Source organism: Polyodon spathula, chromosome 13, assembly GCF_017654505.1.
Source record: "Polyodon spathula isolate WHYD16114869_AA chromosome 13, ASM1765450v1, whole genome shotgun sequence".
NCBI classification, from domain to species: domain Eukaryota; kingdom Metazoa; phylum Chordata; class Actinopteri; order Acipenseriformes; family Polyodontidae; genus Polyodon; species Polyodon spathula.
In genome coordinates, this window is record NC_054546.1 from 17,428,439 (window position 1) to 17,442,396 (window position 13,958).

At 34.3% G+C, this 13,958-nt stretch overlaps 1 protein-coding gene across 1 annotated transcript in view; it reads right to left on the minus strand.

Annotated features, from left to right (window-relative positions):
* LOC121325769 (transmembrane 9 superfamily member 3) overlaps nucleotides 1-13,958 on the minus strand; it is a 28,661-nt gene that overhangs the window by 6,060 nt on the left and 8,643 nt on the right. The window contains exons 6-11 of the mRNA XM_041268766.1: nucleotides 13,008-13,139; nucleotides 12,629-12,795; nucleotides 9,264-9,358; nucleotides 4,831-4,961; nucleotides 924-1,063; nucleotides 70-138 (exon numbers count right to left, since the gene is read on the minus strand). Coding sequence (XP_041124700.1) covers nucleotides 70-138; nucleotides 924-1,063; nucleotides 4,831-4,961; nucleotides 9,264-9,358; nucleotides 12,629-12,795; nucleotides 13,008-13,139 — 734 coding nt within the window. The remainder of the gene's footprint in view (nucleotides 1-69; nucleotides 139-923; nucleotides 1,064-4,830; nucleotides 4,962-9,263; nucleotides 9,359-12,628; nucleotides 12,796-13,007; nucleotides 13,140-13,958) is intronic.

Consider the following 13,958-nt stretch of genomic DNA (forward strand, 5'->3'; position numbering starts at 1 on the left):
GAGCTTAACTGAGCGTACTATTTATTTATTTTACAAATAACTGCAAGCAAAAACCTATAAATAACTTACATTTCAATAAAGATAGAGCCAAATGGCAGAATCCCACCAAGACAAACAATAACAGCTGGCTCCATGAACCTGAAACAAACAGAACAAGATTGAATATGGTCACATGCCAGCCACTGCAATGTTATTCTAGATGGTTTATTATCTATGTAAAATACAGTGAATGACAGGGTCCTGCATACCAATGGTTAACAGCAGCTAAAACACAGAAGCAAGTGCCCTACGTAAGGTAATTCTCCTTCAAGAAATGACCGATCAGGGATAGTCTATCAAAGATGGTAAAAGGATCCCACGCATACAGTCTGTTTACAGCTGGTGCGAGACTTAAGTAAACAACAAAAGAGATATGTGGAGTCATTAGTTTTACAGGAAGTCCTGGGGTTAACAAAAAAGGTGGTTTGCTGGGCATAAGCACAGAATATCGATGGTGATGCCAAGTAGCAGAGGTCACAGGAAAAGTTTTTTGTATTAAAATCAATGTTTTAATTTTAGCCTTTTTTTTTGCTGCAGAACATTTGTACTCTTTTTTTGGAATACAATTTCACAATTCAACCTGCATGATGTGTTTCGAATAAAACAATACATTTAAAAGCATGCAGCATTTAATATCCCTCAGAGCTATATGAACCATCCCTGAGACTGCAAGTAGATTGTAATGAAAGCCCCCAATACTGCTCTTGTATTAGGTCTGTTATGAAGTATAACATCAGTGTCCCAATGCCTGTTCCCTGTACATGCAAGGTCCCAGGACTAGTGAGGAAAGACCGTGGGTCTGTTTAACTAATAGTTCATGGGACTATCACAACAAATCAAAAACATATGCTGTTTTAACAAGACGTAGCTATGTGCATATTTACCATTTCTTCTCTGGGATTGGACGTGGCACAGCATTTACCCGGCATGGGAAGTTGGGTTGCCCAGACAAATTTCTGCCTAGAATTGTTCCAACCAGATTCAGTGGAAGAATCACAAAGAAGCAGATACAGCACACAGCAACCTGAAACAATCAAATCAGTTATCACATACATTTAAACACCAATTCAACTGCATAAGCAATTTCAAGCTTGCCCCAATTGTTTCTACTAACTTGGCTTGTGATTTTCATGCACAATAAAAGCGGATTGAACTTGCATGAAAAAGCCGTTAGTAGAAACAACTGGGGCAGCCTTGGTCCCCATCGTTTTTACAGTTGTACCTATTTGCTTTGTGCTGGGCAAGGTTGCCTCAATGGTTTCTTGAAACTTGGCTTGTGTTTTTCATATCTTCACTGTAAATGGCTGGGCACTTTTGATAACTTGGCTTTTTTTGACATTTAAAATGTGTTGTTTTTTTTTCCCCGAGTTATTACACAGACCAACTGGTTATCAACAAAACCATTGCCAACCTAAGGAATCTTCTTTAAAGCTAAAGGAATCTTCTTTAAAGTAAGGAAAATGATACTCAGTATTTCATCTTAAAGATGAGTATTAAAGACAACCTATAGTGAACAACTTGTCATACTTAATCCTTATCTTACAACCATAAGAAACACAATATGACAATCCACAATGACAATAATAAACACTCATAAATATAAAGAGAGTAATAGAGTATCCTGTGTATGTAACTGACACAAATAACGACTAGATGTTGCAGACTAGAAACATTATTAGTGTTGCTCAATGTTCATTTTAGTATTTAGCCAGGTCTGGAAAACATTGATGATTATTTTTGTACTAAATTCATTACGGATGAGGGGTCAAGTGCTTCATATTTTAGAAATGCATCCTTAGTAGTGGGTTTCCTATAAATAAATAAAATATAATGCATTTAGTTCTGTTGAAACAGCATTAAGTTCACCTAAAGAGAGGCTGGTCATTAACAGTGTCATGCAGTACATCCACCATCATTGTTGTAGATTTTAAATTACTGTAACACTGTACAACGTGGGCTACCTAATAGTATCTGACAAGTCCAGCAACTGTTGGCAAGCTGGTGTCCAGCAAGAGATGGGAACTGTATCCTCAGTAACATGAAAAAGTAGGTCCATCTACAGTTTGACCATTTACGCTACACAAACAGATGGACCTCACAGTTAAATGAGCTCTTAAAATACCCCCATATTCCAACACAATCAAGAACGTGTGCTAAAGGATGTCCTAAGAAAGTCTGATCACAATTGGACAAGTGGATCTCTACAGAACAGCTCTAAAGGGTGACATATGATCCACTAGAATACCACAGTAAGCCACACTATAAGCAAATACAGGAAGCTTGAGGTTTAGGTAGATTTTACCTGACCTACACATTTTTAATGATCAGAACAGCTTCAAACACCATCCGGCTATTAATGGAAATGTGGGCTTTGACCACATTTGGTAAAGTGCAATTTGACAGAAATACAAGAATGTAGATTCTCACTTAAGGAGGCATAATTGCCCTTTGTCAGCAATCCAGACAGCAAATTGAATTACTTACCAAGAAATGCGATATTGTGCATGCTTGCTCAGCAGATACATGTATTCCTTTCACATGTCACGGATCGATATCTTATCTTAAAGCATTCGGAAGTCAGCGTGACCGTAAAGAAGCAACATTAAGCACCCCTTCTACATATCTAGCTGCTCCGAACTTAGGATTGTCCACATGCTTTGCATAAAAGAATGTCACTTGCTGGTGTCACAGCATAGCGCACCGTTTCACTGTAGACAGTAGCAGTCTAACTTTACTGTATTCTATTATACATGAAAATATACAAGAAAATAAACTATTGTGGACTAAATCATTCAGTTAAAATATTATCAAATTAAATGTCACCTACACTACCTTGAACAGTTTCTTTTTTGTAATCTTTTTTTTTTTTTTTAAATTGAAGTATGTATTTTTGTACACATCAATTACAGGTTTGAGACAGAGGCTTGTTATGCCTCAACTCAAACCTGCTTGCAATGACTCCTGGACAAACAATAACATTTGTGCAATGTATTATCCTCAATAACTGCTAAGGAATGTCCTTATACACAAGTTACACTGTAGGCAAGAATATTATTGTGCGTAGAAAAGAAAATATGAGCAATTCAGGCCACTTAAACATCTTTGTCTCAGTAATTATTTGTAAAGATTTCGTTAAACTATAGGTTCCAACTATAATACTAGGCTTTAGTAACTTTCAGAATGACAGTAAAATGATCAACAGTAGATGACAGACTCAAGCACAATATTATCTAAATGAGGATACGAATTTGGTGCAATGCAGATGTCCAAACTATATATACCAAAAAAAAAAAAAAAAGTTAAGGATTCCTCAATCTTCCCTGAAATGTGTGTTACAATTTGCACAGCAACATATATGACCACACTGCATAGAATGCGTCAGCTAGTCACTTATGTAAACCCAAGCAGTTCAGCAACAAAATACTTGACTGTAAAAATAATATTTTGTACAATATGAATATTCATATTAATATCGCTTTTGATTGATGGAAACACTAATTGTCTATGTGCAGTACTATGTGTTGTAAACAGTCACTTGACACCTTTTAAAAAGCAGAAGTACAGCTAAGGCCTATTTTCAGGTATTTTAACTGCAGTTACCAGGCACTGCTGTTATTGAATTTGGTATAAAAAAGCAAAACCATAAAAGTGACATTTCCTTTTTGTGTGGTTTATGAAATATGCCCAGTCCTGTACAGGTACTGAGGTGGAAGTAGCTGGTATTCTTGGTATCCAATTAAGGCATTAGTTGGCCAACAGAACTGGAACTTTGGTAACAAAACTGTACAAGCCCATGCAAGTCATCCAAGGCTTTAGTTAAAACTACATGGCTAGAATAACACTTTTGCAGTACAACTGACAGTTGAGGGAATGTATGACTGAACTGGATTCAGACGGTCTCTGCATAATAAACAAAGGCTATCTATATTGGCTAAAACTACACTGAATGCTATACAATTAAAAACTATACAACTTAAGATAATCACCCATGTACTTTCTTATTTAGGAGGCAGTACAGTGCAGTGTCATATCATGAAAGACAGACATCTGCTATAAAGCTTACATAAACAAGGTAAACAGGACAGTCAAGAGAATAACGAAGTAATAAGATAAATTGTGAAGGTTGAAGACACTGATGTATAATCAGTGTTTAAAGTAGTGCATGTTGAATCAGTATCCCCTAGTCAACACCACCTCCTCCACATGGACAGACATACAAAAGAACACCTGACAAAATATTGCCTTCATGATACAAATCTTAGCGTTCAGACACATTTAAATGGAAAAGACTTAATGCAATAGTTTCGCAATGTTTAACTGAATCTCTTATTAAAATGACTACAATTCAGACATCTAGAGCACAGCAAAATAAAAAGCTATTTGACATTTTGAAGAGAGGTAAAAGCACTTACAGAACACTTTTCTAACCACACATCTTACCAGTCAGAGATATAATACCTTTTAAACACTGAACAGTTTGAAACCACAACGCAAAGCATTGAATTACACAAACCAGGAATAACTTCAAACACTTTTACCCCCCACTGCCTGACAAACTTAACATTGTGTTAATTAATTTTGTTCTTGTCATAAAAAATGCAATTAAAAAAAAATGCTATCCAGTCCACTAGCATCATTGACAAGGATTCCCCTTGTATTCAGATAGGTTCTTTGCTTGTATTCCATAGAAATCTGTACAATTATAATTCATAGTGCAGCTTGGGGCTTGTTAAACGAATGAAAGGAGATTTTACTTGTTTGTATTTCTCACTATTTTTCAGACCGACTCACCATTGTCCCAAACGGTATGGCTCTTGAGGCGTGGTAATACATGGCAATGAAGTTGATGAAGAACGCAGTTCCACACACCATGGCAGGAATCAAGAAGGCTCCAATGAACATCTGCTTTATCCATCTTCTGCCTGCAATAAAAACACAATGGATTTGATTTTTGTATCCTTAATCATACCCCTTTTCTTATTAGGATACATAGTATAGGAATCTAGCGATAGTGAATGGCTAATCAAGACTAAATAAATACTAATATTACACAAGACAATGCTCATCTTATTACAGAAGGGAACAACTTGACAGACTGTAATATATATCAATACTAAGAGCCAATCACTTCAAGCCCACTTCTATGATGTGAATCTCTATTCGCTATTTGAGATCACAGAATATAATACTGGAGATCCACATTCTTACAATTGTTTTTCAACTGATTGGCTCTTTAACCACGACATGTAGAAGTTCACTCGAGTGTTGAATATGAATCACTGAAAATGCTGAGTTAATAGGGCACTTTGTAGATGAGGTGGTTCATAGGGAAGACTTAAAATCTTAAGATAAGAAATAGAAGATTTCAATTTTTATATACAGCTGTTCTTGAGCTCCTTTTTAAAAAGTTTTTGGCAATCAGAAGTAAACAGTCTAGATTAGGATGCACACACAACCCAGGCAGCAGTAATCTCCACTGGCTAATGTTTCAGATTTGGGAAGCGAGTCAGAATCGGGAGATACAGGTGCAAGTACAACACTCCAAAATACCTCACGCTTTCCAACACTGGCCTAACTTGCAAGGGAAACAGTATGTATTGTAACGATTTGTTTTTGTTTTATGTTGTCATCATATTTTATTTATGTGGAATTTAATAAATGAGAACCAAAACAGTGAGTTTGTTTTCCATTGTGTAATGCATATTTTTTCAATTTAAATTTAAAGTTTACACTTGCTTGTTCAAAAAAAAAAAAAAAAAAAAAAAAAAAAAAAAAAAAAAATCAGTAATGCTATTACTTGAAATGTGTTTTATGACACTTTGTATTGAGAAGAATGACAGAGATTAATAATATTAATAATAATAATAAATCTGTTTTTTGCCTGAAATACACCTAAGAATCACCACATTTAATATTTGACTAAAGTGGTCTAATAAATGTATGTAATAAATCTATGATAATCATTTAATATTTCAGTAAAGTGTCTTTCAAGTAATACTTCGTAATTACTTTCTCTCCTGCTGATAAACAGTGCAATTCATTTTAAAGGTTTTGTATTCTTTTGTCAAAATAAAACAAAATTGGTTTATTTAAAATTTTTTGTTAATAAGCTGTATTATTCACCAGATTTATAGCAATTAATTTTAGTTTAATTTAGAAAGAATGAGGGCCACCAAAATCACTAATGGATCTCCACACTTTCTTAACGGTGGTCTGAATACCCGCCTTCTCAAAAAGTGCATTTCTAACCCTGTATACTAGTACACAATTCTGTATTAAATTTAGAATGATGAACAAAATCATTTTGCTTGTTATGAAAGATGTATTAGAAGTTCAGCTTGCGTGTGTTTTGTTTCACTGCTGCACCACCCAATCCTTTTGTAGAACTTGGTTTCTGAACAAAACATTCACATGTGTTAGGTTTTATAATCTTACATCATTGTAGATTCTCATTTATGACAGCATATTTCTTTGGCCCAATTATATCACACCTGCAAGTTCTTAGTCTCAGAAAACTGCCTTAAGCCACAATCCCTGGATCCTGCACTTATTTATGAGCTTTCTTGTAAATGATACATGTGCACACAGGTTTTATAAAGGCACACTGACTCCCATTTACAAATTATTTTACAAGTATTATTATAAGGTTCAGTAAATTGTACTGCTATGTCCAAAAGTGTTGCATCACCCTATAGAATTAACTAAGTTTGCTTCATAAAGTCAAATGAAACGTGCTGAACCATGTTACGTTAATATACTATTGCGAATTACATACCGCTCTGTAGTTTTCCATATCCTGAATGTAAAACTGACAAATTGAAAAATGTGGCATTTCAAACTCACTGTACTACTATTATGGCTTCCAGTAGACTTTTTGGTTCCGGTAGATATCATTTTGTAGTTTCTTTGATTACATGATTTAAAAAACAAATCTAAATTATGTTCATTCTGTATATATATATATATATATATATATATATATATATATATATATATATATATATATATATTATTATTATATATATATAGATATATATATATATATATAATAGATATTAGTTCTTCGATTTTAGTTCTTCTGGTTCTTTTCAGCACTTTAATGACCCAGCTTGATTTTTCAAAGCGCTTGCACGCTATTTTTAATAAACAATAACAAAAACAAAGCGAAAACAAAACCTAGCTCTTTTTTGAGCGCTAACGCACAGGCTGGAACCTTCTCTAATCACTGGACAGGTAAGCTTGTTTACCGGTTGCAACACAAAACAAAACGATTTCTCACAGCACAACACAAAAATGTTTCACGCTACCTTTCTTCTACAATTACAGTTGTATACACACCAGCAGCCCAGAACAGACTGGCTGCTCCCTTTAAATACCCTGCACCTGGCTCTAATTTACAATGATAATTACTAATAAAACAATTAACAATTGTCATTAAACAATAAAACAATAATCATCATAGCGTTTTTCAGCCCATGTCCTTCTGGGAGGTGTAGTCCCATGTCCCCTAGGACTACATGTTCTCTGCTCCTTCACTATATATATATATATATATATATATATATATATATATATATATATATATATATATATATATAGATATATACACACACACACACACACACACACACACAACACATATATATATATAGATAGATAGATAGATAGATAGATAGATAGATAGCTTCAATCCTAAAATTCTAGGTGATGCAAAACTTTTGGCCATAGCTGTACGCTTGAAAAGGAAAACACTGCCTTTGCAAATGCACCCATCAAATGACAAGTTCTCAGAGCAGACAGAGGATACAGTTTTGGTGGAAGATAATAAACTACAGATACAGAAGCTAAACTGAAGTTAAAATACTAAAAAAGAAATCTTAAGCAAATTGTTGTCTGAAGATAAAAGTACCCTCAAAATGTCTCCCAGGCCACCAGTCTGTTATGTTGGTTACATACTGTAACAGCTACCAGAACTAGTTAAACGTAAAAAAAAATAAAAAAAATTAAAAAAGCAAATACATTGTGCATCTTTTTTTTTTTTTAAAGGCTTACTGCTTCCTTCAGTCACACAATGTCTTTTCTATTACCACGCAAAAACGCAAACAAGTGTGAAGGACATTTCGTAATGAGCAATAAAACAAGCAGATGTTCACATTCTTTAGGCATACTACTGATCTTAAAAACCCCAGCAGATTCAAAAAGCACATTTTTCTTTGTACAAATGTTTTAACATGTACATGTTACATAAAAATGTTAATATTTGGAAAATATCAAGACCATAACTATTTTAAAATTGTAATTAGTACATAAAATGATCTGCTTCAGCGTGTCTTGTGAGAACCATAGAATTAGAGTTAGGAAGGCAAGATGCCATCTATTGAAACAGTAGCTTCATACCAAGAATGCTGATCATACAGGATTAGATGTTTTGTTGCTGTAGCTATATAGTGTCATTTTAAGAACACTGCCAGTACAGTACTTTTTGTAACTCATATGGAAACGAGATTCATTGGTACCACTTCTGAAATGAACCCAGTAAAATCAACTTTCAAATAAAGTCAAGTAAGTTGATATTCATATTGATGTTTGCAGGATTTGTCTAAATGTTTTTGTTATGCTGAGTTTTTAAACTGCACACACACACTGAATAATCTAAATGTTACAGAATTCTTATTTTACAATGTTCCAAGTCATGATTACAAGATAAACCATTTGCACCCGGGATGGTTAACGAGTTAAGAAAATTGTTCAATACACTTTCTTAAATAGAATACATTGTGCATTGTGTTGTGAAGTTGTCAACACCGGATATATACCCAGGGGGCCGTATAGTCTCTCTCTCTCTCTCTCTCTCTCTCTCAACTGGATATATACCCAGGGGGCCACATACTATACATCAGAACTGGATATATACTGTGTTGTGCCGAGTCAATCTCCAGGGGCAGTGAAGTTGTCATTAAGGGAAAAGTGTGTGTGTGGTGGTGCGTGGTACAGCACAGCATAGTCACACAGTAATGCACAGAGAAACGACTTCTAGGCAGTTTTTTCTATTCACGAGCCACAATATTTCCCCTCATGCATATTTGCGCATGGTTATTAAAAAATGGAAATTAATGGTGACAATGTAACTATCAGCTAAAAGTTGATTGTTCAAACGCGGTCGTTGACTCGGCAGAATCCGGCATATTAGATTTCAGTAAAACTAGAAAGTACAAAAAACTTACCTCCTTGTTTAGCATACAAGCTTCCTCCAAAATAACCATTTACTGGTGATGTTGCAGCATAGACAAAAATAGCAGTACTAAGCATGGACCCTCTCCTGCAAGGCAAGCAAGTGGAACAAAGGTTAAAAATGAGAACTTTAGCAAGAAACGCTGGGTCAAGTGAGAATACATTTATATAGAATTAAACAGTGTAATTCAGCCCACTTTTAGAATTACTACACAATGGTTTAAAATGTAAACATAGCTGTCCCGAAACTGCAGTTAAAATTTTTTTTTTCCTTTACTGGTTTTTAAACAAAATTAAAATAGACAGAAAAGTCACCTAACCAAATAAAGAGATCAAGAAATGTACGTTTTAGTACATACAGCGATATATACAGCTGCAAAGCTGAATATAATTCATCAGTAGACATGTGTAAATGGAAAATGTATGAAATATAGTTTATACTGTCCCCACAAGTACTCTTACTGCCCCCTCGTGGTTAGCTTCAGTAATTTACAGATCGGTTTAGAAGCACTCGGTATGAATTACTGGAGGGTTAATGGGTTACACAATTTACATAATAAAAATGGTTGGTTTACAACTAAATTAGTTTATGTATATATTGCATGACCTTGACAAACAGCTCAAGAAAGAGCCTGTACTACTATTTTTTTTTCACAAATTACTACAATTATGATAATGGTGTAAATGACAATGAACCAAGATTCTAGCTTTCTGTACATATGTATTTTTCCTAAGATATGCAAAAGCTCTTCCAGCTATGACACTTTTCAACATCTACAGGGGTATGCATTAACTACAGCTTTACATATTAACTGTAATGTTACTCTGAACTACTGTACAAAAAGTTGGTCTAACAATAAAAACCAAAATTATTCGTATTTGCTTTATTGACCACAAATAATACAGCTGTGAAAGAAATAGAACATGTAATTGCAATACTGAACAAAAGACCTGCATGCACCTAGTATATGTTTATAAAGAAACAATAATATTGCATTCCTTACTGATCGCCTTGCAACAGCAATATAAGCACCCAGACTCCAGAACACTGTATTTACTGTATAGAATTACCTTTTAAAAGCCAGCCAGAAACATGCATTGCAAGCAAGTAGTTTTTATTTATTTTTTTTATGATTGCATTGAAAAACCCAGACTCATTGGTCACATGTTTGTGGCAATTCCCAAACAGGCCACAATTACTTGCAGTAATACCGGAACACTACGATTCATTCTCTAGCTACAGCATGAGACCCAAGAACTAACAAAGTAAAAGAAGCTTGATTACATGCAGACTCAAGCTGTGCAGCAAGATATTTATATTTAAATAGCATGCCTAATTCATATTTTTTCAGTGTGTAAAACACAAACCTTATGTTAAATCAATCCATAAACATGTTTGTTTCCTGGTAGCTAGCTGATCCAAGAATGTCTCTAATCTGCTCTTAAAGGATACAAAAAAAGCATGTGGCTTGATAACCCATTCCTTACACTCCCCACCTTATCCTCTAGTCCTGGGCTCTGTGCTGTGTTTGAAATAGTGACTATGGTTAAATACATCAACTCCTCCCAGGATTTCAAACATTAGCCCTGAATCCTTCTTTCTTTTGGCTAACATTCATCAGTTAAGCCTTGGAATTGGACTAGTTGCTATTCCCTACACTTACTCCAGATTTCTTTTTTGTAATGCTGTGACCAGAACTGCTGCTTCACCAGTGCATTATACAAACTCATGATTGATTTGTTCTGGTATGAGATTTGTTAAAGAATCTATAGCAGGGTGTCAAACTCCAGTCCTCGATGGCCGCCGGGTCTTCTGGCTTTCATTCTATTTAAGCTCTCAATTAACATAACTGATCTAATTATTTGTTGAATTTGACATATTTAATATTTTTCAAGGTCTTTTACAGTTGGTTTTAAAAATGCACTTGATTCAAGGTACACTACCGATTAAACATTTTGAGGCCTGAAGAGAAGTGTTAAATTTTTCCAGTTAATCAAATAATTAGACCAATTAAGTAACTGATTGCTCGGCAGAAGACACTGTGGCCCTCCAGGAACCGAGTTTTACACCCCTGATCTATAGATGTTCACTTCCACAAAGACTTCTGATTTTATGCGATGGAGCTTTCTAAACAACTTTAGCTCCATAAACAGTTAAGTATGTGTCTGATTGAGCTCTCTACAGCAAGCAGGTGATCAAGATCACCCAGATCAAGGTCAATGGGGCCGATTGGGCTAATTTGCCGTTCCAACTGAGCTAACAGCTGCCTGAATTTCTCATGACTGCTGCTCTCCACAAAGCGGTCAAACTATTCACACTGGGCTCATTGCAAAGACTGCCAGTGAGGTTCGTTTGATAATATTTCACACAAAAATGCGCCTGAAAACAAATGCACCGCTTGTTTGGGAGTGAAGTAATTTTTTAAAGTTTACTTTTTTTTTTTTTTTTTTTGTTAAGAACACTTTCCAAGTGTTGTTTTAAGGAATAGTTTTGTTTATGTTTTGTAATTCAAATGTCACAATGTCAAATGTGTTTTCATATGGGAGCTTTTTTTCAGAACTTTCAAATATATTTGAAATTATTGTATTCATATTTATAATACTGTTATGTGTCAGTCATTCTGAGAAGCAGCTGGTTGGTTATTGACAGGCCTAGAACGAAGGCCCTGAAGAGGTGGGGACTCTCCTAGTAAAATGACCACAAAAGTGCAAAACTATTTGAAAGCAAGCCCTGCAAACAGATTTATTTACCTACTGTAGTACCAGATATCTAAAGGAAAGCTTTTTAATGAAAATATATGTTCAAATTAGTTCAAAATTGCATATATTTGAAACATGTATGTATGTATGTATATATACACACACACACCATGTAACTATACAGACATCTATAATATGTTATGTATATATATATATATAATATATATTGTATTACTATTAATATCTATATCCATATTTATATGATATATATATATATATATATTATATATCTATAGATATATAGATAGATATATATGATAGATATATATACATAATATATATAAATAGTATTACTGTAGCACTGTACATTGTCTGAAGTATGTATGATTTGGTTTAAATTAATTCTTAATTAACAGTTCATCCCTCATTTGCCATCTACAACCCCTTAGTGTTTGTTGTGGGTGTGATATCAAGGAAACAAACATAATACAAAAAAATAACATTAAAAAGACAAAAATGATTTGGTTTGCTATGAAACAATTTGCAACATCAACAGTATATTTCAAAGTAATAAAAGACAAGTCCTTGAGATTGTGTTACTAGAATAAAGTTCACAGACTAGTAATACACATAAAATGTTAAAAACTTTGCTACTTACTCAGTATACAGATCCTCAATCATTGCTACAATAATAACAATCAAGGAGACTGAAAAGATTTGGCAGCCGGATCCAATCAGAGATGAGAACATGAGGGGGTGGCCGGATGGCCTGAAAACATCTCCATGAACCTGCTTCCATCCATACTCATCCCCCAGATCCCGATCCTGAGTCAGGACACAAACACAGTGTGCTTTTAGAAGATTTAGTATTGGAGCCGTGGTTAACACATCACTAGTGAACACACACCAAGCACTGGAAGCCATATAAGCAGGTACTGTATATGGATTAAACAAAAGAAAAAAGTCACCATTGTCTCAAAAGATTCAAACACTAATCTTCCATGCAGTAGATGTAATGAATTTGTAAATACACTGACCATATCGTCCATCTCTTCCTCTTTGCTGTATCTTGCATAATCTTTCCGTAACGTTCTCATAAGAATCATGGAAACCAAGCCCACAAGAAAAATAACCATCATAAAGGAATTGAAGATCGAAAACCAGTGAATCTTAAAAATAAATAAATAAATAAATGACGTCACAATGGGTTATACACATAGCCCCGTGAAATTACTTTTTTCGTTTTATTTTTCACAAATTAAATTAATTTTTCGTTTTATTTTTCACAAAAGTACTACAGATACACATTAACAACAACTCAAACAGATGTATATAAAAAATAGCATATTATAAATCATGTTTTAAATACATACATATTTTTTACAAAACATCCAATTTTTTTTAACATTTTGACAAACAGATCTCACCGAACAATTATTTAGTTACCATAATTTCTCATTAACAGCAGTAATGGTAATGCACAGCCCTCTACGCTAATCAACTAGTTACAGTAAATACTGACCATGCCCTCTATAAAAATACAATAAAATAAATATAGATTTACACTACCCTACTGCTGTGAGGCTGTCAAAATAATTGCACATAGAGAAATCTACCCATTCAAAAAAAAAAAAAAAAGATAGGATTTGTATTTCAATCCCATTCACTGAAGCAGGGCTCCAATATACAAGCTTAGAGTTTCTCAGTATTTAAACACTAAGCAAAGCAGATTCATTCATTCAAATCCATTCAGTACCAAAACAGCATTTCCTCCAGGGAAAAGTTTGCACCATTGAAATAAAACAAAGAATTAGCATACTAATACAAACAAGCCATATTTTCTCGAGACTCTTTGCAGCGTTGTTTAATTTTTATGCGCGGTTTAGGCATTTTGGAAACAAACGTCTCTTTTCCATCACAAGTTGAATTGCCAAAACGACTCGCTTCAAATTATACATCTGCGAAAATGCTAGTCAGAGCTTCGGTTT